Source organism: Thalassophryne amazonica, chromosome 9 (assembly GCF_902500255.1).
Source record: "Thalassophryne amazonica chromosome 9, fThaAma1.1, whole genome shotgun sequence".
Taxonomy (NCBI): Eukaryota; Metazoa; Chordata; class Actinopteri; order Batrachoidiformes; family Batrachoididae; genus Thalassophryne; species Thalassophryne amazonica.
In genome coordinates, this window is record NC_047111.1 from 72,973,355 (window position 1) to 72,996,776 (window position 23,422).

Sequence of the window (23,422 nt, forward strand, 5' to 3'; positions counted from 1 at the left end):
ACTGACTTTCATTCCCCTTCTCTCCAAAGCATATCTCCACTTCTCCAGACTAGACTCAACTTGCTGTCTACTCTCACTACAGATCACAATGTCATCTGCAAACATCATAGTCCATGGGGACTCCTGTCTGATCTCATCTGTCAACCTGTCCATCACCACTGCAAACAAGAAAGGACTCAGAGCTGATCCTTGGTGTAATCCCACCTCCACCTTGAATGAGTCTGTCATTCCGACTGCGCATCTCACCGCTGTCACACTATTCTTGTACATGTCCTGCACTACCCTAACATACTTCTCTGCCACTCCAGACTTCCTCATACAATGCCACAACTCTTCTCTTGGCACCCTATCATAAGCTTTTTCTAAGTCCACAAACACACAATGTAACTCTTTCTGTCCTCTGTACTTTTCCAACAGTATTCTCAGAGCAAACATTGCATCTGTAGTGCTCTTTCTCGGCATGAAACCATATTGCTGCTCACAGATCGTCACCTGTTTTCTAAGCCTAGCTTCTACTACTCTTTCCCATAACTTCATGCTGTGGCTGATCAGCTTTATGCCTCTGTAGTTACTGCAGCTCTGCACATCACCCTTGTTCTTGAAAATAGGAACCAGCACACTTCGTCTCCACTCCTCAGGCATGCTCTCACTTTCCAAGATTTTATTAAACAATCTGGTTAGAAACTCTACTGCTATCTCTCCTAGACATTTCCATGCCTCCATTGGAATGTCATCTGGACCAACTGCCTTTCCACTCTTCATCCTCTTCATAGCAGCCCTCACTTCTTCCTTGCTAATCTCTTTTACTTCCTGATTTACTCTCACCACATCATCCATCCTTTTCTCTCACTCATTTTCTTTATTCATCAACTCTTCGAAATATTCCCTCCACCTTCTCAGCACACACTCCTCACTTGTCAGCACATTACCATGTGCATCTTTTACCACCCTAACCTGCTGCACATCCTTTCCAGTTCTGTCCCTTTGTCTGGCCAATCGGTACAAGTCCTTTTCTCCTTCCTTACTATTCAACTTCTTGTACAGCTCGCAATATGCCTTTTCCTTTGCTTTTGCCACTTCTCTTCTCACCTTACGCCCCATCTCCTTGTACTCCTGTCTACTTTCTTCATCTCTCCGACTATCCCAAAACTTTTTCGCCAACCTCTTTCTCCTTATGCTTTCCTGGACCTCTTCATTCCACCACCAAGTCTCCTTGTCTTCCTTCCACTGTCCAGATGTCATACCCAGTACTGCCCTAGCTGTCTCCCTCACCACATCTGCAGTACTCTTCCAGTTGTCCAAAATTGCTTCCCCTCCAACTAGTGCTTCTCTCACCTGCTCGCTAAATTTCACACAACAGTCTTCCTCCTTCAGCTTCCACCATCTGATCCTTTGTTGAGCTCTCACTCTCTTCTTCTTCTTTACCTCTAAAGTCATCCTACAAACAACCATCCTATGCTGTCTAGTGACACTCTCTCCTGCTACCACCTTACAGTCTGTGATTTCTTTTAGCTTGCATCTCCTGTAAAGAATATAGTCCACCTGTGTGCACCTTCCTCCACTCTTATATGTTACCCTGTGCTCCTCCCATTTCTTAAAGTAGGTATTCACCACAGCCATTTCCATCCTTTTTGCAAAATCAACTACCATCTGTCCTTCCCCATTCCTATCCTTGATAGCATATCTACCCATTACTTCCTCATCACCTCTGTTCCCTTCACCAACATGCCCATTGAAGTCTGCTCCTATTACCACTCTTTCATGCTTGGGCACACTCTCCACCACCTCATCTAACACACTCCAGAAATCTTCTTTCTCCTTCATCTCACAACCTACCTGTGGGGCATATGCACTGATGATATTCATCATCACTCCTTCAATTTCCAACTTCACACTCATCACCCTGTCAGACACTCGCTTAACCTCCAACACACTTTTAATATTCTCTTCCTTTAAAATGACCCCAACAGCATTTCTCTTCCTGTCCTCACCATGGTACAACAACTTGTACCCACCGCCGATGCTCCTGCTCTTACTTCCCTTCCACTTGGTCTCTTGCACACACAATATGTCTACCTTTCTCCTCTCCATCATATCAGCCAGCTCTCTCCCTTTACCAGTCATACTGCCAACATTCAAAGTCCCCACTCTCATTTCCACCCTTCTAGTTTTCTTCTTCTCCCGCTGTTCCTGGCAACATTTTCCTCCTCTTCTTCGTCATCTTTGCCCAGCAGTAGCCCAATTTCCACCAGCACCCTGTTGGGCAATAGCACCGGTGGCGGACATTGTTAACCCGGGGCGCAACCGATCCGGTATGGGAATTCGATTCTGAGTCTGCATAGTTGGGTTGGCTTGTTTTACGTCGGATTCCCTTCCTGACACAACCCTCCTCATTTATCCAGGCTTGGGACCGGCACTCAGAATATACTGGCTGCACACCCCATGTGGCTGAGTTGACATAACAGTACAACAAATATTACAAATGAGAGGAACTAGATAAACAAGTGATAAATTAAACAATAAATGAAAACACAACTGACTAAAGAAAACTAGAACAGAACGAAAGGCCAAAGTAAAAAGTAACAAAGAAAACAAAGTGACGAATCCAAACAGAACAGAGAATAATCACGATGAAAATAAAATAACTAGTAAAATCAAGACCAGGGCATGTGAAGGGGAAAAAAGAAAGAGGGAAAACCCAAATCAAGCCACAGATCCGGCCGAAATCGTGACAGGAAGCCAACGAGGGGGTTCATGATTGTGGTGAGGGATGCCATGTAGGTGGTTGGTGTGGCAGAAGAAAATACAGAGGATAGATTGAAATGGAGACACTTTATCTGCTGTTGCAAAGTTAATGCATAATGATGCATTAACTTTGGGGCCTCAGCCCAGGAAGATGGCACTTGTGTAGCTATAGTCTGGAGACTGAAGCAACATTATTTTTACTTCTTGTATCAGTAATTTTGTGCTATTGCGCAGATGCACAAACAAGCCAGTCACACATTGCAACATCCATTTTTTTCTCCCTGCCCTGCACCTCTCTGTTGGCCAGGTTGTACATGCAGCAGATGTGACTTTTTGCTTACCACTCCGTTGGACCACAGACGTGTGATCGAAACAACAGCAGCCAAGTGCTGTGGAATACGTTCTATGTCTGTCTGGAACATCTGCCACTGTTGAGTGTGTTTATCTCAGATTTGAATTCATTTTGGCATGAAATACTCTCCTTTTCATGGCAAACTGCTGAAGGACAAAAGCACTGTGCAACTGATGGCATCAGGTGAAAAAAAACCCTCACAAAAAGATATAGTTATACAGTAGTATATTTCCTTGAAATGTTGAGTTTTTGCCAAATTTGTTGTTTTTACAGCGCAGGCTAATGTTGGCACACACACATCAGAATGTTGATCATTCAATACATAGGAATTTGTCTTTGACGGTCGCAACAACTCTGTGGTATACAAAAACATTCAGTACTGTCAGCACTAATAGGACGTAATGGATGACAGCAGACAGCAGCAGCATCTTCCCAGAGCAAAGAGCCATGGATTTATTCTCCATTAGTGCACATAAATATGTCTGCTTTTCTTAATCAGCCTTCAGAAAGATAGAATCAGATTGTGATTCAGAATTATTTATTTTCCAGTGTTCCTCTTGTCAAATTTGGATACATTTTGTTGCAGGTTTTCATCACTTATAAATTACTCATTTTTGATGCTCCTGCATCACATATTAAAGCAGAAATGTTGGTGTTATTTAATCTTTATGTAATGGATTAGTGGATCCTTGTCTTTTGATTGGTGGCTTGTATGTCACGTGACATGGATTATTCGTACCATTTTCTGTTGTGTTTCATTTACCGTGCAATAGTTCTTTTTTAGTGTGCAGTTTTGGTGCTGTATGAAATGTGCTATTGCACGCTCCAACCACCGCGCATGCTCACACTACTGGAGGTGGTGTTTAGCTAAACATAGCAGAGTTTGTTTTTCTGGCGGACGATGATTTGAAAGAGCTAACTGTTGCTGCTAATTCATCTAACACACACACAAACAAACAAACCCACCACGCTGTAAGCCGTCTGGAGGCATTAAGAGCTGTTAGGATGAAAAGCCGGACAAATTTCTGATGCGATTTTTCACTGGAGTGAGGAAAGCACATAATAATCTGTACGCAAAGTCAGTGCACGGCATCACGGGCTACTGAGAACAATTTTGGACTCCTGTGTAAAGTTTGTGTTGGACTGTTAAGCACCAGTGAGGAGCACCAAAATGTAAGCCCTTTTTCTGTTGTTTGTAAATTAATAAAATATCAAATGACAAGGATCTGTTTTCGCCATTATATAAAACAAATAATGAATGTTTTTTTTCCATTCTTTCAATGGAACAAATATTTAATTCAGTGAAAGATAAAACAATCAATAAGGTGAAATCCATACCATTGAACTTATAAACATTCATTATTTGTATTATATAGGTCAAAATGCAAAATGTGATAAACAATGCTTTGTTGTGATAGCTCAAAGTAACCAGAAATTTTATTCCTCATGCTTTAAAGCTTCATACACTGTGTTTATTATTATTGCTACTGCTGCTGTTGTTGTTCCTTGTGCACATACAGAGCCTGTGTTGACTGTAGCTTTTCAATATAAAATTGAGAAACTGTGTGATTCTCGTTTATTCACTTGTGTTTTAATGTTTCAGTGTCAAATCACCTGGAAGGTTTGAGGCATTTATTTCAAATCGCTTGGTGATGTATTAAAACCCAATTTGTCACAGCATGTGATGTCTTCCCTTCGATACAGACTCTGGAACAATGTTCAAAACAGATTTTGAAATGTTTTGATTAAGCGTTACTAATCTGCAGTACAGATGAAAAGTTTTGGCGTGAGCTCCAGCCACACGTTCCAGCTACTGTTTAATTCCAGTTTTAGTTTCCTGTTATGTTGGATATGTTGTGCCGTTGCCCATGTAGTGAGCATCATGTTTTTCCCAGTGGTTGCTAGCATGTTAGCTAGGCAGGGCGAAACAGTGAGCATACAGCTCATCCTATGTGCAGAAATAAGCCAGAAACAGTCATTTTCAACCATAGCTGTTCAGAATTGTCATTAATTTATCCAGCATTCATTAACCATTCATAACTTGTAAGTTAACAGTTACTTGAAGATGGAGGCCTCCACTAACCATCCAACAGGTGGCAGTCATCTCAAAGTTTCTTTTTAGCTTGATCGTTTGCATCAAATTTCACCAGATGCAATAGATTGTCCTCATTATGCGTTCTTATAATTTAGTGGATTACAAGATGCCTGCATTTGCAAGGGCTGATTGTTTCCACAGTGCAAGGTTCCTGGTTCAAGGCCACCCCAGCACATTCTCCATGTAATGTGAAGTTGCATCTGAAAGGGCATCTGCCATAAAACGTGCCATATCAACATGTAGTTCCACCTCAGATCGGCTTTTCTTTTTTATTTACATTGTTTGCACCTTTACACTTTTTCTTAGAAAACTGCAGAGAGCAGATATTGTTGTATAACTCATAAGTTTACATTTGTGTCAATATGACACTGGAGCGAAGAATCTACAGGAGGCACATTTTCGGTTCAGTATGTTACAGTGCATTTACACATAGGCAAGACGCATTACAAATGTCATATTTGCATCATTCTTGGCACATTCCTTACATTTTTAACATGACGTAACACATCTGAATAGGTGTCTTAATGTGTGTTCATTTCAATTTATTTTCATTTATATAGCGCCAAATCACAACAAAGTTGCCTCAAAGCGCTTCACACAGATAAGGTCTAACCTTACCAACCCCAAAAGCAATGGTGGTAAGGAAAAACTCCCTTTGAGGAAGAAACCTCAAGCAGACCAGACTCAAAGGGGTGACCTTCTGCTTGGGCCATGCTACAAACATAAATTACAGAACAATTCACGGATGAATATACAAGAAATGCATTTGGCGCACAGGACAGGAGGATCGCCAACACGAATACAACTCCCATCTCTGGATGGAGCTGCACCTTAATCAGAGAGGAAAAAAAAAACAGAATCAGGCATCAGAAAGACAAAAAAATACTGTATAATTTGCCAGCATTAAACAATAAGAAAACAGAGAAATACTAAGGCGATCGCTGGCCACTAGCCCTAAACTTCACTAAAAGATCCAGAATTTAGGTAAAGTTTAGCCCGTGGCCAGCTCCAATTACTAATAAATGAATTAAAAGAGTAAAAAGCGTAAAACAAAACTGTACCAGTATGCCAGCCATATGAAAGGGAAAATAAGTGCGTCTTAAGTCTGGACTTGAAAGTCTCCACAGAATCTGATTGTTTTATTGACGCAGGGAGATCATTCCACAGAACAGGGGCACGAAAAGAGAAAGCTCTGTGACCCGCAGACTTCTTATTCACCTTAGGGACACAAAGTAGTCCTGCACCCTGAGAACGTAAAGCCCGGGCCGGTACGTAAGATTTAATTAGGTCAGCTAGATAGGGAGGTGCCAGTCCATGAATAATTTTATAGGTTAGTAGCAGAACCTTAAGATCTGATCTCACTGGGACAGGAAGCCAGTGAAGGGATGCCAAAATGGGTGTAATGTGGTCGAACTTTCTGCTTCGTGTCGAAAGTCTGGCTGCAGCATTTTGACCCCTAATGCTAGACTGCGGTAAACCAGAAAATAGAACATTGCAGTAGTCCAATCTAGAAGAGATAAATGCATGGATCAGGGTCTCGGCATCAGCTATAGACAGGATGGGACGAATCTTCGCTATATTTCGCAGGTGGAAGAAAGCAGTCCTAGTAATATTTGTAATGTGGAGGCAAAAGGACAACGAAGGATCAAAAATTACCCCAAGGTTCCTCACTTTGTCAGTGTGATGTATGACACACGAGCCAAGGCTGAGTGTTAACTGGTCAAATTGATGCTGATGTCTCACTGGACCAAGAACCATCATTTGAGTCTTATCAGAGTTTAAAAATAGGAAGTTTCTAGACATCCAACTTCTCACTGCTGCAAGTCAATGTTCTAAGGATTTTATGTGAATGAGATTACCAGCAGTTATCGGCATGTATAACTGAGTATCATCTGCATAGCAGTGAAAGGTAATCCCAAAACACTGCAATATGTGCCAAAGAGGTGCTATATAAAGGGAGAAAAGCAGGGGACCTAAGACAGACCCCTGTGGAACCCCAAATTTCATGTCACTAAGGTTAGAGGTAGTGTTACTGTACAAAACACAGTGAGAACGACTGGTCAAGTATGACGTCAGCCATGCAAGGGCACTCCCAGTAATCCCAAAATGATTTTCCAGCCTATTAAGTAGAATATGATGATCCACTGTATCAAATGCAGCACTGAGATCTAACAGCAACAGAACCGTAGTGGGGTCCAAATCCATTGTAAGCAGAAGATCATTCACCACTTTAGTGAGAGCCATCTCTGTGGAATGATATTTTCTAAAAGCAGACTGCAGTGGCTCAAAGAGATTATTCTCAGTAAGACAGTCTACGAGCTGCCGTGACACCACTTTTTCCAGAATTTTAGAGAAAAATGATAGATTTGATATCGGCCGATAGTTTGTCGATGCACTAGGGTCAAGATTAGGTTTCTTAAGTAATGGTTTAATCACTGCAGATTTGAAACATTTAGGAACAGATCCAGAAGTTAAAGAAAGATGAATAATTTCCAGCACAGTCGGCCCAAGAGTGGGCCACAGGTCCTTAAACAGTTTTGTTGGTATAGGATCAAATAAACAGGTTGTGCTTTTTGTTGACATTACGAGTTTTGTCAGCATGCCTAGTGAGATACTGTCAAATTCTGTAAATCTAGGTAGTACCTCAGTAGTGGCGCCCACATCAATAGCAGGGTGTAGTGGCTGGATTAAGGCATGCCGGGATATGTTTAACCTGATGTCTTCTATTTTCTTCTCAAAGTAATCCAGGAAATCTTGTGCTGTAAAAGGAGAGCGAAATACAGGTGGTTGTCCATGTAAAAGTGTTGCCACCGTGTCGAACAAGAACTTATGCTTGTTTTTGTTGATCAAATCAGAGTAGTAAGTCCACTTTGTAGCAACATAGCATCACGCCACGCAAGGTGAAATAATTCTAATTTAACAGTGGTGCGTGATATTCATGATTTTTGTGGAGCATGTTTTTGGCTGTCGAAAAATCTTCCACGAATGTCACGCACCATTTTCATTTCGCCTCATGTCATGGAGGTCGCAACTGAGTGCGTTGATCCGTATTGATTAGTGGTGACCCCTAATAGAGCATGACAGCGTTCTTCTCTGACCTGCGCACAATTAAACCCTGCTGCACCGCATTCAGTTTCATTGCTGCAGTATGCTGAAGAACAGTGACGCCAAGCCGGCTAAAAGTTTCATTCCAATGCTCCTCAGCGTGCTCCTTCAGGTGTTCCACCTGCTGCATGTGCCTGATGTTTAGGAAAACGAGCAAGACGAGAGCCACGTGCAGCCACACATCTGGCTCTCTCACTCTCCTCCTCCTTTCTGCGCCACTCCATGGCACAGAGCCCAACTAAGCATGCAGTCACAAAGTTCTTCTGCTGTGGATTTTGAGGAGCAAACTGGAGCGATCTGAATTGTTCATCAACTAACGGTTGGATGAATATGGGAGTTTGTGTGGAGACAAGTCGCCTCATTCACAATGTGACAGAACTTAACGATGCGCTGTTATGTGCGATAGCAGCAGCATGGAACATTATTCTTTACTGTGCGTAATGGTTCTTGATAATTCTCCAGCAACATGTGCCATTACTCATAACGTGTGGTAAAAGGTTGCAGCAGTTCCTGAAGACACCTGATGCCTCTGCCTCAAATCATCACATTCGTGATCAGCGGCCAAGAATGTGATATTTGTGACATTCGTGACTTGCCGTCATTATGTGTAAACGCAGCATTATGATGAAATTGTTCAACAGCTCAGTTCTTACTTTAACACTTGTGTGTGCTGTCATTTTGGCTGCTGCCCTTGTTTTCTTTTTATTTTTGGGTCGGAGCCACCACAGCGGAGCGCCAGATCTGCAATGGTATTTGGCACAAGTTTTACACCGGATTCCCTTCCTGACGCAACTCCAGTTTTACCTGGAGAAATCTTACTTTAACACTTAAAAAAACCCCACTGCCAATTCAATTCTTAATTTATCTCATTTAGTATAATCAGCAGAGATCAGTTATTTTTGAGAAGTGCTGGTCTGCTTTGTTCTATCAAATAAATGGATAAAATGGAGAGTAGTTAGGAGCGGATGTTAAAAAAAACATTAGTGAGCTGGAACAGGTAATTTCTTTTTTTTTTTCAGATCATTTTCTTTGTCTTTTCACCAGTGTAAATCAAACAACTATTTAATATAAAAGTAACATAACAGAAAAGTCTGCAGACTAAAACAGACTAAAACTAATTTAGTGCTCTTGTTTTACATATGTAATTCAACGGTAACAGAATTCCAATCAGAGCAAATTTTTAATGGCAATCTACAATATGGCCATATTTTGCTATCATTGTAATTGTAATTGTGTTACACACACACAAAAACACACAAAGACCATCATCATGTATTGTCACTGCTTACAAGCTTAAAGATATATCATGTGCACAGAGGATCTGCTGAGGCTCCTTGCAATAACCAATGTTGCAAGGGATGGGAGCAGACAAAATCAAACCAATAAGAAGTGAGCAAGCAGCTGTCATTTAGACAGAATGATGACAAGTCCAACATTAAGCGAAGGTGTTTTGCCTGGACTGGACAAAGCATAAGCTCATTGACAATTTACTACATTTGTCAGTGCTGTAATTTTACCCATACAGAAGAGAGGCATAGAACATGTACACATGCTTGCACATTCGGTTAACTGAAACCTGAAGTATTTACCTTTGACTGAAAAATTACTTTTTATTTGAAACCATTGCTCAAAGAGAATTTTTCATTTTTATTAGAGTAATTTTTGTTGGTAGTCATTATACTTTGAGTATAGAGTTTCAGTGCTCTCCCCATCGCAGATGGTTCCCCTCATCAAGTCTGGTCTGCTTATGTTTTTTTACTATGAGTTTTTCCTTACTGCTGTCACAAATGTGCTTGCTCATGGGGCGGGTAAGGTATCGACATTATCTGTACTTTTATCTGTACCTTTGAGGTGGTTTATAATATGATTTAGCATTGTATATATAAATGAAATTAAATTAAAATGCTATTTTTAAAGGTAAAGAGCAGCCTAAACAGACAGGAGCACAGGATGAGAGTCAGCAGCAGGAACAATGCAGGAAAACTAAACTGACAGAAAAACCCAGCAACTGAGGACCATACTGTGACAAACTTAAGTAGTGACACAAACATGAGTAGACAAGCGACAGGTGGTGTGATTAGGAATGTGAAACAGCTATAAGAAACAACCAGTGACAGAGACACACCTACAAGCACACACACACAGACAGAGTGAAACAAACCACAAAGAGCACTGTGGTGAGACAGATATTTGGTTGAACCGAAAACACACCATAAAAAATAATCAAAGTAAAGGGAACCACAAAGTAACTAAGGAGCCAAGGAAGAAAGGCAGAAAAATACGTGGAACTCAAGAAAGTGTGTAAAACAAGAAAACAATGCGAATAACAGATAAGACACAGACAGGGGACAGACAACAGTGACAGATTTGATGACAATTTGGTGATTGTGAATGGGTCGTGTCTGCATATTGGACATATACCTATATCTAACAGTATTAACAGTAATAATAATAAGACCATATGCATATATATTCCACACATTCACTCATTTGAAAGCATCATGTAATGAGTGACTTTGATGGAGAGAGAAATGCAAAACAAAGTCACATTGGCTCTTTATATTAAATAAGATTTGTATAAAGGCAGATGGAAGGCTTGAATAAATCTCTTCAGACACCAAGGCCACTGAAAGAGAGTGAATAAAGTTTAGCGCACTGAACAGTTCACACAGTCTCGTTTGATCTACTAAGCAGATTTGTGTGCATGAATCATGCTATATTCAAGGTGTCACCCAAAAATCTGATATCTATCTGCACGCTGTCACTTTGTCACAGCTTGTAGTGCACAGTGTCAAAATTGTGACACTTGTTTCAAACGGCCATCCAATTTCAACAAATCCATTTCAGCTCTGTATTCTCATTAAGCCTTTTTTGCAGCGTTTTATTGCACTATTGATTTCCATTCCTGTTATGTCTTTTGGAAGATTACATTTTCATATAAGTAAAATGGTAACCACAGTTTCCAGCAGGGACAACTATGTGACTGTAGTATTCTGTGAAGTTACAGTTGCAGATATGAGTTCTGATTCAGAAAGTTCAGTTTCTGCAGTTGTGTTTCACTTAGTTGTGCTTGTTTATGCAGTTGTGTCTTCACACTAATGGGTTCTCATTCTAAATTGTTTATCAGGAGCTCAGGTTTGCTCAGAATATAGATTTTGCATTAAAGTTGTCAACATTGTACTATTGACAACAAGTGTACAATGCTCCCTAGTTAGGACAATGATGATGCATTATTATACATTATGTCCTGATGAAAATAATTGTATTGAGTTTAAAAATAGCTTATATAATGTAAACACCTGCATTTTAAGCATTATTGCCAAATGTATTTGTTCAGATGCTCTTTATCAGTAAAATCCATTGTTTTCTAACTTTTGCTGACTGGTGAAGGTTCTTAGTCATCCAGGATGAACATATCTCCAAGTTTAGAGTACAGCAGTACAGTACAGCTGAATCCCGAGGGTAAGTGGCAAAATGTCTTGAAGACCAACAAGAAGTCCAGTGGCTGTAAACATCTACAACCCCTGGCAAAAATTATGTAATCACCGGCCTCGGAGGATGTTCATTCAGTTGTTTAATTTTCTCCCAGTTTCCTCCCATTCGTTCCTCATTTGTTTTGTTGTGCATTTTCGATTTTTGAGACAAAATTAAACAACTGAATGAACATCCTGTTGGGAAAGTGTAGGAACACGGACCCACAACAGGGGGCGCAAATGAACGGACAATGGAGAAAGTCAAATCACAAAGTTTTACTGTTGTGAATTCACACAACAAACACAACAGATTACAAATACAGCAGTAACCGAATTCCAAAGGTGTCGTGTGGGCAGGCTCGACGATAGGAGACGTCTGTCCGAGTCGAACCAGAACCACCCGATTTCCTCTGCCACCGAACCCCGGGGATACTGGAGCCGCCAAGTCCCAAACCCCAGGTGGCCACTGCCTCCGCTCGTCGGATCCGGTACTGCTGGCAAGGAACAGAAACAGTCAGGTGTGGGTGCGGCTGCACCCAGCAACACACAGGGTGGAACACCACCTCCACCTCTTGTCAGGAAAACACTAAAGTGCAGGAGTGTGAGTACTTATCCAAATACTGTTTCCTGCTGCTCTTCTCTCTCTCTGTATAAAGGCAAAAGGTAATTAAGGTTGATATAATCGGCTGGATACGTTACCTCCTTGGTAAAGCGATATCTCGGCAATGAGGTGGAGATGCCGTCCTGCTGATATACCTCCCTGTTGATTGATATCAGCTGTCTCGTCTCAGGTGATGGGTGACAGCTGTCACCCTGGCTGCTCCTGTGAGGCGACAGCGCCCTCTGGTGCCTGGAGCCCGCACTCCAGACAGGGCGCCCTCTGGTGGTGGTGGGCCAGCAGTACCTCCTCTTCGGCGGCCCACACAACACATCCTCCGAGGCCGGTGATTCCATAATTTTTGCCAGGGGTTGTAGAAAAGTTTTGCCTATTTTTGGCATATTGTTAGTGTTGATGGTGCAACACAAATGGGTATTGCACAGGTTTCACTAAGGTGGCCAGCACCTCAAAATCTAACACAATAAAATAGACAATAAAATGTCAGAAACTGGTCAAAATGATCTTGGTCAAACATAGGCTGTGGTAGACAACCTAATAATAATAATAAAAATAATAATAACAAGAGCAATCATGATCCAGATCCAGATCAACTCCAAAATTCAGTGTAGTCTTCCATGCCCTAATATCTATATGTGGTGCAAATCTGGTGAGAATCTGTGAAGTAGTTTTGACATAATCCTTCAAAACCTATATAAAGTGAAATCTTGATCCAGAATTTGGATCCAAATCCAACTCAGTTCCAAAATTCAGTGAAGTCTTCCATGCCTCAATGTCTATCTGTAGTGCACATTTGGTGAGAATCCATGAAGTAGTTCTGACGTAATCCTTAAAAGCCTATAAAGGTAAATCTTGATCCAGAATCTGGATCCGGATCCGGATCACCTCCAAAATTTAATGGAGTCTTCCATGGCATAATATGTATCTGTGGTGAAAATTTGGTGAGAATCTGTGAAGTAGTTTTGATCTAATCCTTCAAAGCCTATATAAAGTGAAATCCTAAGCCAGAATCCAGATCAGGTGTAGCCAACCAAACAGTCCCCCCTAAAAATCGCTGCCCCCTGCCTTCACTGCACATGTGCCATTTCAGAGCGTCTGTGGCAATTTACCGATTATTGCCTCATTTCTGCTTAAAACTGCACTCAAGTCATCATCTGTCTCAGAAACAGATATCTGAAGCTTTTGTACAACAATCATTTCCACATAAATTCAGCCTTTTTTCATCATAAAAGATGGGGGAGTGATCAGATCGTGACACCAGCACATCTGAGTCTGACTCGCTACACCCAAAGCGATCAAAGGGATATAACCATTAACCATCAGATGACAAAGTAAAACCTCTTAAATCATTCTAAAGTCTGGTTTATGCAGAAATGAGGCAGTTTTAAGCAGAAGCGAGGTGGTAATCGGTGAATCGCTGCTGATGTTCTGAAATGACACATGCACAGTGAAGGCAGGGGGAACTGTTCGGTCTGCGACACAGGATCACCTCCAAAATTCAGTGGAGTCTTCCATGCCCTAATATCTATCTGTGATGCAAATGTGGTGAGAATCCATGAAGTAGTTTTGACGTAATCCTTTAAAGCCTATATGAAGTGAAATCTTGATCTAGAATCTGGATCCAGATCCAGATCACCTCCAAAATTTAGCAAAGTCTTTCATGGCCTATTATCTATCTGTGGTGAAAATTTCATCAAAATCTGTGCAGTAGTTTTGACATAATCCTGCTAATAGACAGACAAATAAAGAAATAAATAAACACTGATGATTTTATTACGTCCTTGGTGGACGTAATAAAAATCGAGCTTTTATTGTCATTGTTAATTTTCATACATACAATGAATCCATGCTTGTGCATGTCTGCAGCAACTGCTTTTCCCTTTCTTTGTTGCTACTGGACTGAGTGGCAGAATGTCAGACACGCTGTGACTGAGGTGTGTAACTGCCTTAAAGGGATCATAATATGCATCTTTTCACAAACTAATGTAAATCATGTATCTTCAAACAAACATTGAAGGTCGTTGTTAAAAAAAAGCCGTATATCTGAGGTGATGCATCGTAAAATACCTTTTCAGCTCTTTAAGAGCTTCAACCTGGTGCAAAGCAGCACAGTGCAATTGTCATTGCTCTTTCGAAAATTACATAGTTGTCATTTTCATGCCAAGCACCAAGTCAAGTCAGAACTGGGAGCATGCGCTAGTGCCACCTGTCACTGCATCCACAACACCACAGAACCACCACAGGTCCTGGATGGTAACCACTCAGGCAGACAACTGATCCGTCCTCACTTCACAGAAGTACCCATCTATTTACCACAGCCAGACAAAATGTGTGCATCCGCATGGCCTTCTCCAGGTGCTGGGGTTCTCACCACTGAGGCACTTATGTATATTCTGGATTATTCCCAGAGAAATGCACCACATGGCCAAAATGTCATAGCTGATGCGCCCTTGATCAAGACCACCTGTACACCGGTCTACAAGTACATCTGGAGTTACGTCAAGAAAGGGTATCTAGGGTAAAACCGACACATAAAAATGTGGCTCAATGCTGGATCTGCTATAAATAAGTAAAGTTTATTTATATAGCCTTTCAAGGTAAAAGTGCTTCACATAAGAACAAAGTAATTAAAACAGGCAAAACATAAAACAAATAAAACTAGGTAAAATCCAGCCCATACAAATGTGTCTTGGGCTTCACTTTAAACATTTTGATTGGGTCCACAGAACGTAGGCCCAAAAGCAATGCATTCCACATTTTAGGAGCCACCACCTCCAAAGCACAGTCTCCCCTGGTCTTTATTCTTGTCCTAGGCACAACCAACAGGCTCAGATCTGAAGACCTCAGAGGCCTGCTTGTCACATACAGATGCAGTAGTAGTGTCGGACGCAGCTCGGAGAACCGACCAGTGTTTGAAGGACCCAGTATGAAATAAGCAGAGCACGGTACAAAGGCTAACTGAATTTAATACATAACAGTGATAATATAATAACAAAAGGTGCGGTCTGGTGTGGTGCGCTCCCAGCAGCGCTAACGGTCCGGAGCCAGAAGCTGTTTCGGACCCAAGGACCCCACCGACACCCCCCAGGTGGCCGCAACAACCGAGTCTGTGAAAGAAGGAACCATTATGTGAGTCCACACTCTACACACAGAACACTTAAAGGTGTACAAACAGCAAACACTTCCTGGCTTGATTACTGATCAGCTTCCCAACCTGCAGGCATGGAACAATCAGTTCACAAAACTCCACTGCAGTGAAAGCTGATACATGACTAACAAACAGCTCAATACAATAAGGTGTGAGGGACACCACATTTACTGACTGTATAACTGTTAGTCACAAAATCTAACGTACCTCAGGAAGTGTGCTGACGAGCGTGAGACCTCACCCCCTCCTCTTTCACAGACTGTGCATCAAACCTGGACGTTCTCAGCATCCGCTGCTGATGAGATGGCTCCCAAGACGACGATCTCACCCGTCTGGTCACAAGGTCGAGTCTCTGGCAAATACACACTGTGCACTCCAGTCTTAAATGCCAACATGTTCCAATCCATCCAGATGCACCACAGCTGTGAGTCCTGACGAGTCGCAGGTGATCAGGGTGAGGTCCTGACAGCCTCAGCAACACAGCCACTCAGTCCCAAACGCACGCCACCTGGGAGGAAACCAAAAGACAAACAAACCGGCAGCCAGGCCCCCCCAGCCATATAACAAGCTCAGGGATATAAGGTGGCATTTGACTGTGCAGCGCTCTAAAAGTCAAGATGAAAATTTTTAAATGAAGTCTAAAATGGATGGGGAGCCAGTGCAAAATTGAAAGACTTAGCGTTACATGTGACCTCTTTGATGACCCCATAAGAATTTGTTAGCGGTCCAGAGAGGACTTGCTACGGCTAAAAACAGTGAGTTACAATAATCCAGACGTGATGAGACAAACGCATGAATCATCATCTCCATCTCAGCCCTTGACACAAATGGGCAATAACACAAACAGATAACATATGCATCAAAATTGAGGGACTGATCAAACATAACACCTAACAAAAAGGGCCAGCGAACCAAGGTTCCCAACCACAGTTGGAACAAACTCATCAGGGATACAAACAAGGATCTCAGTTTTTGCTGTGTTAAAGGACAAGTAGTTAGCTGTCATCCAGCCACCAATATCTTCAGCACAGCTCTGAAGAGCAGAAACTCTAGAAACAGTCTGAGGGGTGAATGAAATATATAGCTGGATGTCATCCACATAACAGTGGTAAGAAACCTCTTAAAAAAAGCTCAGGACATGACCAAGTGGGAGCAATTATAGAGCAAATACTGTAGGTCCCATAACAGAGCCTTGAGGCACACTACAGGATAACATGGCAGAGGAGGACATACATTTATCAGCCGCAACAGCGAAAGTCCTGTGCGACAGATGAGATTAAAAACCAGTCCAGGGCAGAACCAGAAATGCCCACCCAAGTCCTAAATCTCTCAATTAAAACACCATGATCAACCGTATCAAAAGCTGCAGAGAGCTGTGGCAACCCTCTGCATAAGTGAGAACAGACAAAAGAAAGCTGTGGATGTCACCTTACTGTTTCTCTGCTTCACCTCAAGGAGCTTTGGTGGTTGTTGTCATGCATTGTGCATACATCTGTTAACTTGCCAGAAAACATTTAACTTGGCAAAGTGTAAGGTTTCAGCATACTCCAACTCTGAAATCTAATGAGAAATGGCATTGTGATTGTTTTATTGTATGTTTTTGTAAAACGCACCCACGAGTGACTGCATAAAACTTCTTTGTGCCCTGCACCTGACTTTGAGATAAGATTACACACCCCACTTGGAGTTGGGCACACTGCAAACGCACTTGTGGTATACAGTTAAGATTGTACACCATATATTGTCAAGATAGGGCCCAACATGTCTGTGTTTGTCACTTTAAATGGAAAATGCTGCTGACGACAACCACCCGCCGCCGCCTCTTCGAAGAGAAGCACAGGAGGAGCACTTCATTGGTTGAATAGTGCATCTGTGCCACAAACTGTATGGACAGGTCTCACAGAACAAACAGAAGTTCAAATATGGACTTCTGTGACAAGAACCCAAATTGAGCTTCTAGCAGTACAGTTTGTGCACACAAAAATATAGAACTTTTGGACTTTGGGGATGTTTAAAATACAATTCCAGTGATATTTAACTTTTAAAATGTGGCTTTACTGTCTTGGTTCTGTTATTGCTTTGTTAACAAGAGACTACTTTTGTGTGAGATCATTTTCTTGCCGACGAGCCTTAGCAACACTGGCTCCAAACATTCATATTCATAGTCTCAGGGTGGCAACATTTCAGCAAACTCGTACAAGACACATTGCCTCAATAGATGAATTGATACAACACCAACAAAGCTCAAACCTTCCTGAACATGGGAAGTTTTATCTTTTCATACTAGCTGTGACTTTTATGTTGTCTCAGCTATACATGAAAACGCTGCTAAGCATTGACATTTTTATGCAGGTTGCTTCATGTTAACTGTCTGTCTGCAAGTGGAAGTAGTGGTTGGTTGGAAACACCATATCACACAAATATTATTGTACTGGTCTACATTAGTGGTGTAATGGGCCATCATGGATCCATGAGCTGTAAGGACTCCCTTTTCCACACTGCCCCATGATTCAGCATGCATACGAATGCCAGATACGTAATTGCAAAGTTGAAATAACAGTGTGAAATACAGATTTATTTTCACAGTGACTTGTTTATAAAGTAATAATTGCATATATCCTGATGCAGAGTTGCATTGAAATCAAAGCAGGTGTATGTTCACATGAATGGAGCATTTTAGCCTCTGCCATGTTGCAGATGGCCTGGTGCAAGCTTGGCACACTTCGGGATTAAAGCATGGAAAGAATTACTCCAAAATATCAGGAGTTTTGGCTGGTATATTATCTATGGCATATTATCTATGCTGCCCTGAGCTCACTGAGCTGTGCATGGGTGGAGCCAAGGAGGCTAGGGGAGCACTGAGCTCCAGAAAAAAAATGTCTCACGACCTTTGTCAAGTGGTGCATCACTCTGAAAGCAAAGTTAGATTCGTCTCCCCTTTTTTGCTAAACCAAAAAAGTATCCTTTCCTTGCCTAAAAACAGTGATCCAGTCTGAACTGTGAATTTTGTGATCCATTGCACCTATAGTCTGTATGCTCACACTTATTACCATCATACAAAATGCCAAAATAAACATACGTATGACATAAAAAAAAATTAGTCAGGATACTATACTTGTGGGCTTCCTGTTTTTTCTGTTTTCTGCTTCTTTGTGGATTTGATTGTTATATGTGATTAATGTGCCTCAGTGGATATAAATTGTTGAATAAACAGTTCCAGTGTTCTGTTTTAATGCAGAACACAGACAAAGCAATATTAAACTTGCCAAAAAAATCTATTATATTGTAAAGAAGTACTTCATATTGCATCTTATTACTTATATCATATTGTATGTGATGGATGTACCAGCAAAGATAGCTGTAAATTTGACAGTGTTTCAACAGGAAATGCTTTACTTATATTGTTTGCTTTGTGGTGGTACATCATCATAACGTACATTAGTAGCTATGTTAGTAGCTGGCTGATTTAATCTTTTTTTTTCTTGTGTCCATCCAGCTTTGAGGGACAACAGGATCGAGCTGGTGCATGCATCATGGTCAGAGCTGACCATCAGTATCAATGATGTCACGCTGTCTGATGAAGGCATGTACACCTGTTCTCTCTTCACCATGCCAGTCAGAACAGCCAAAGCTTACCTGACTGTCCTGGGTAAGTACAGAATAAACAGCAAACCTGTAGATGAGTGGGTGAGTGAGTCAGTTCATCCAACCTAGTCAGCTTCTGTAGTTAATAACACAAAAATAATGAATAGTGTCATTTCATATCTCATCAAAATAAAAAGAGCACATAACAAGTATGGACTGATTAGCCCATAGTGAACTTTGATGCACCGTATCAACCCCAAAAGCAACTTTGTTTTACCTATGTAATTATCCCATAGATGAGTCTGCTTCCATTAGCACTGGCTAATGAGCGGAGTTTAACTAGTAACTGCGACAGACACATCATGCACAGTACGTGGGTAAATATGAGATTACATAGACAACAGAATGTAAAAGTTAAAATTAGATGGAGCCTGTATCTAAGCATGGTGCAAAACTTTTCATCAGTACTGCAAATTAGTGATGACTAACTCCAAACATGACTTTGAAAAAAATTTTACCCTTTGAGTTGATCTTTTGTTCTGGAGTTCACATGTGTTGAACAATAGCACAATGGTTCAGGAATGTGAATTCATATAAAATTGTGAATTTTATATTTAAAGACTACATTCAGTGCAGGATACATACATGAACTAGCACGTGTTGTTTGTGTGTAGGGGATATTTAGAATGACTTTTTTTGAGAATACTGGTTAAAGATATACATACTGTATACTGTAGTTACAATCAAATGCTAATATAAAAGTTTATATCACTTTTATCTTGATTTGACCTTATCTTTATCTTGACCTTTGACCTTGGGTGACGTGAAAGGTCAAACTCAAACTGTCATTATGAATTAACCCTCTGGGGCCGACACCATCATATACGACAGCTAAGACCAAGCTTTACTAAATTCTAAATATCTTTTTAATGATATGAGATAGAAACTTACTTTTTTTTTGCTGAAAAGTTAACTCCGCGGACCTTCGAGCCAGCCATTGGCCATCTTTGTACTGCTTATAGAAGCTGTGTGATGACGTACACAATGTGAGCGTCCAATCGGAATTGGTTCACCGTCACATGGTTTTCCAAAATCCAATCGTAGGGCAGATTTACCTCACATGAAAAGCCAAAGATCGTTTTCAGGAGTGATATGTTACTAGTTGGCCCGTTTGAATAGCCCCCTGGGTGCTCCAATGAGTACATACTATTGGTCTCCATGCGCCCTGCGCCATTACACACAGCGATCAGTGAAGCAGACGGAGAGCCTCTGATGACAATCTCATGTGCTCAAACAAAGTGTGTGTAACTATCAGGATTGCTCCACTAGTTTGCATGTGAATGTTACTGGATAACTCTGTTGCTTTCTCAGTGTAAAGCATTGTTAACCATGTCAATGGAGGGGGAAGGCCACTCTTCAGCCTGTAAGGAGCCAATGTGGGCCAAAGTGTGAATGAAAGCTGCTTTAGGAGCAGCACAGAACACTCCAAAACACAGTCGAAGTAGAAGTTTGTGTTGTAACCTTTGTGTAATACGTAGTAGACAGAGATTGCTTTGAGATGAAGACAACAAAACGCATAGACCATTTTGTATATATTGTTCAAAATGTGCATTTGTGTTTATTGTTTGACCCTTTTTGTTGTACATTCTTTCACACAAGACCTCAAATTACCTTTATAAAGTGTCAAAACAGTTGTTTATTATAGTTTGCTGTGTGTTTTGAATAAATGTGTGTGGAAAATTATTTTCCGCTTTACTTTTTTCTTTCTTATTTTGGATTGTAAACCTTTATTACACTTGTAAATCACAACAAAAGCATATATATTATGAAAGCACAGGTTGTGCTGAAAAAAAGAGACATAAAACTTGATTGTGGGATGCAGGGAGAGCTGTTAACAGCAATAATAAAACATTTATGCCAGGCAAGTGAACTGTCCAAAAAATGCCCTCGGACCCCAGAGGGTTAAACATTGTTGGAGGGCTGTACATCAGTCATTAATAAGTTTTGCTTAAGACAGAACTAATCAAATATCAAGGCCACACATATTTATATGAAATAAAATTGACATTTCACTGTTGCTAAAGGTTCACTTGAGATTTTTATGTAAAGTAGCACATTATCTTTTTAAGGCAGCCCTGGACATGTTTTTAAGTTGACCCCAAAAGCACTGTATTTTCCACACTATATGTTGCACAAAGGTATAAGTGTCATCTGTCCAAAAATGCACCATGAAGAGAACATAGTATTTAAGATGTATTGGTCTTTAAGTTGCATTTATTTTTGAAATGTGGTGGTATTGTTTCATGCAACAAGATCAAAATTAATTTAACAAGCACATGATATATTTTTATTGCAAACACTACAGTAGTGAGCAGAAGCTAACGGGCAAATTCATGTCATAATATGAAACACAAAGATTTTGAGAGCAAACTGTTTCTTGTGGACACTGTACAGATGAAACCATCAAGAAGTAGCTAAATGTGTGCGCACATACCTTACTAATGGTAAATAGACTTTTAAATTGACTATACATTTTTAAAAATCTATAGTTACCCTCACCTTTGCCAGCCTGCTTTTCGTCCTCCGGCTGTAACACAAAGTGAAACTAAGTTGACTACTGAGTAGTAAGAATGTTATTCCTTCTCTTTATTCAAGAGTAAATGAATGTTATTCTCCCTTTTTTACAGAATGGTCATGTTGAGAGCATGGTTTATTGATTGTGGTCATTCTCTAAAACCCAGCACATCCTCATTCAGATGTTTTTTCTTTCTTTCTTTTCTTGTAGCAGGAGGTGGTAATGGTAGAATTTTTTTTTTTTTTTTCTTTTTCAAATATGCTTACATCCACTTCAGAGATTGTGCATTGTGTAATTTGGGAGATATTTCATATAGGAAGTGGGTGTCTACCATGACAAAAAAAAAGACCCCATGCAAAAAAGAAAACTGCAATATATACTGTAATTTTAACATCTTTCGAAATATTAGAATGTAATTGTTTTCACTTCATGATTAGTTTTGATGAACCCTGCATTGAACACAACATTCAAGTTTATGATATATAATGATCCTGACTTGGTAGTACTTGTTTTAGAGAAATCACAAAAGCTACATAAGTACTGATATTATTACAGTGATCATGCAATTACACATGTAATTTCAAGTCACAGCATGGCAAGTTGTAGTAAATCAAGTGTCATGGCCAAGCCAAAAACAAGATCTCAGGCTAAAGAATTTGATAAAACCTTTGACAATGGTTTATGTTTTTAAAGTTTTTGAAGAGCATGGCCTCCTCCTAAATTCTGTTATTCACACAGTGTGACTGAAATAAAACCTTTGACAATGGTTTATGTTTTTAAAGTTTTTGAAGAGCATGGCCTCCTCATAAGTTCTGTTATTCACACAGTGTGACTGAAGTAAAACCTTTGACAATGGTTTATGTTTTTAAAGATTTTGAAGAGCATTGCCTCCTCGTAAGTTCTCTTATTCACACAGTGTTACTGAAATAAAATCTTTGTGAAAGAATTGTGTTTATAAAGTTTTGAAGAGCATGGACAAACTTTACACATAGCGGAATAGCCAGATAATTGAAAATAGACCATACTTTGTTACATTCAAGGGGTGGGGGGTTATTTTCAAGATATAGGATTAATTTTGATGCCAAAATGCTGGTATTAATATTGTGAATCATTCCCCAAGTGGATGTATTGAAATTCTGACTTGTGATTTTACCACCTCCTGCTATAATGGTGTATTACTGCTACCTTCTGTTCCAGACTTGCCTTCTTGTGGCAGTAGAAGACAATGTAGTATTTCTATGAGTTGCTTCATAATATATAAGTTGCAGGGCCAGGCAAACACGTTTTAAAAAGCGTGACTTAACGTCCAGAAAATCCTTTGCAGTATATTAAAATTGAGCCAAACATTTGACCTTGGCACATGACGTTGACTTTTAGCCAGGTTTTCCTCAAAATACATCACTTTGTCATTGGCTGACCCTCAGTCATTCCACCACATTTTCTTCAAATCGACTTATGCTCATACATATACAGAGTAAAGTCTCAAGAAACATTGCAGTAATAAATAAAGTAAAGAAGGTCTTAGATGGCAAATCACTCCACACTCTATACTGTTCACTAGTCTCTCCTTATTTGCAGTACTGTGCTGAGGTTTGGGGCAACAACTACAAAACCTCATTAAGTTCATTAAATATCCTACAGAAGAGAAGAGCAATACGGATCATTCACAAAGCTGGTTATCAGGATCACACAAACGCATTATTCCTAAAGTCACAATTACTCAAGCTT

The 23,422-nt window shown here is 40.5% G+C and overlaps 1 protein-coding gene across 1 annotated transcript in view; it reads left to right on the forward strand.

The window, feature by feature from the left end:
* cadm2a (cell adhesion molecule 2a) overlaps nt 1–23,422 on the forward strand; it is a 962,407-nt gene that overhangs the window by 793,361 nt on the left and 145,624 nt on the right. Inside the window, 1 exon segment of the mRNA XM_034178357.1 lies at nt 19,031–19,183. Coding sequence (XP_034034248.1) covers nt 19,031–19,183 — 153 coding nt within the window.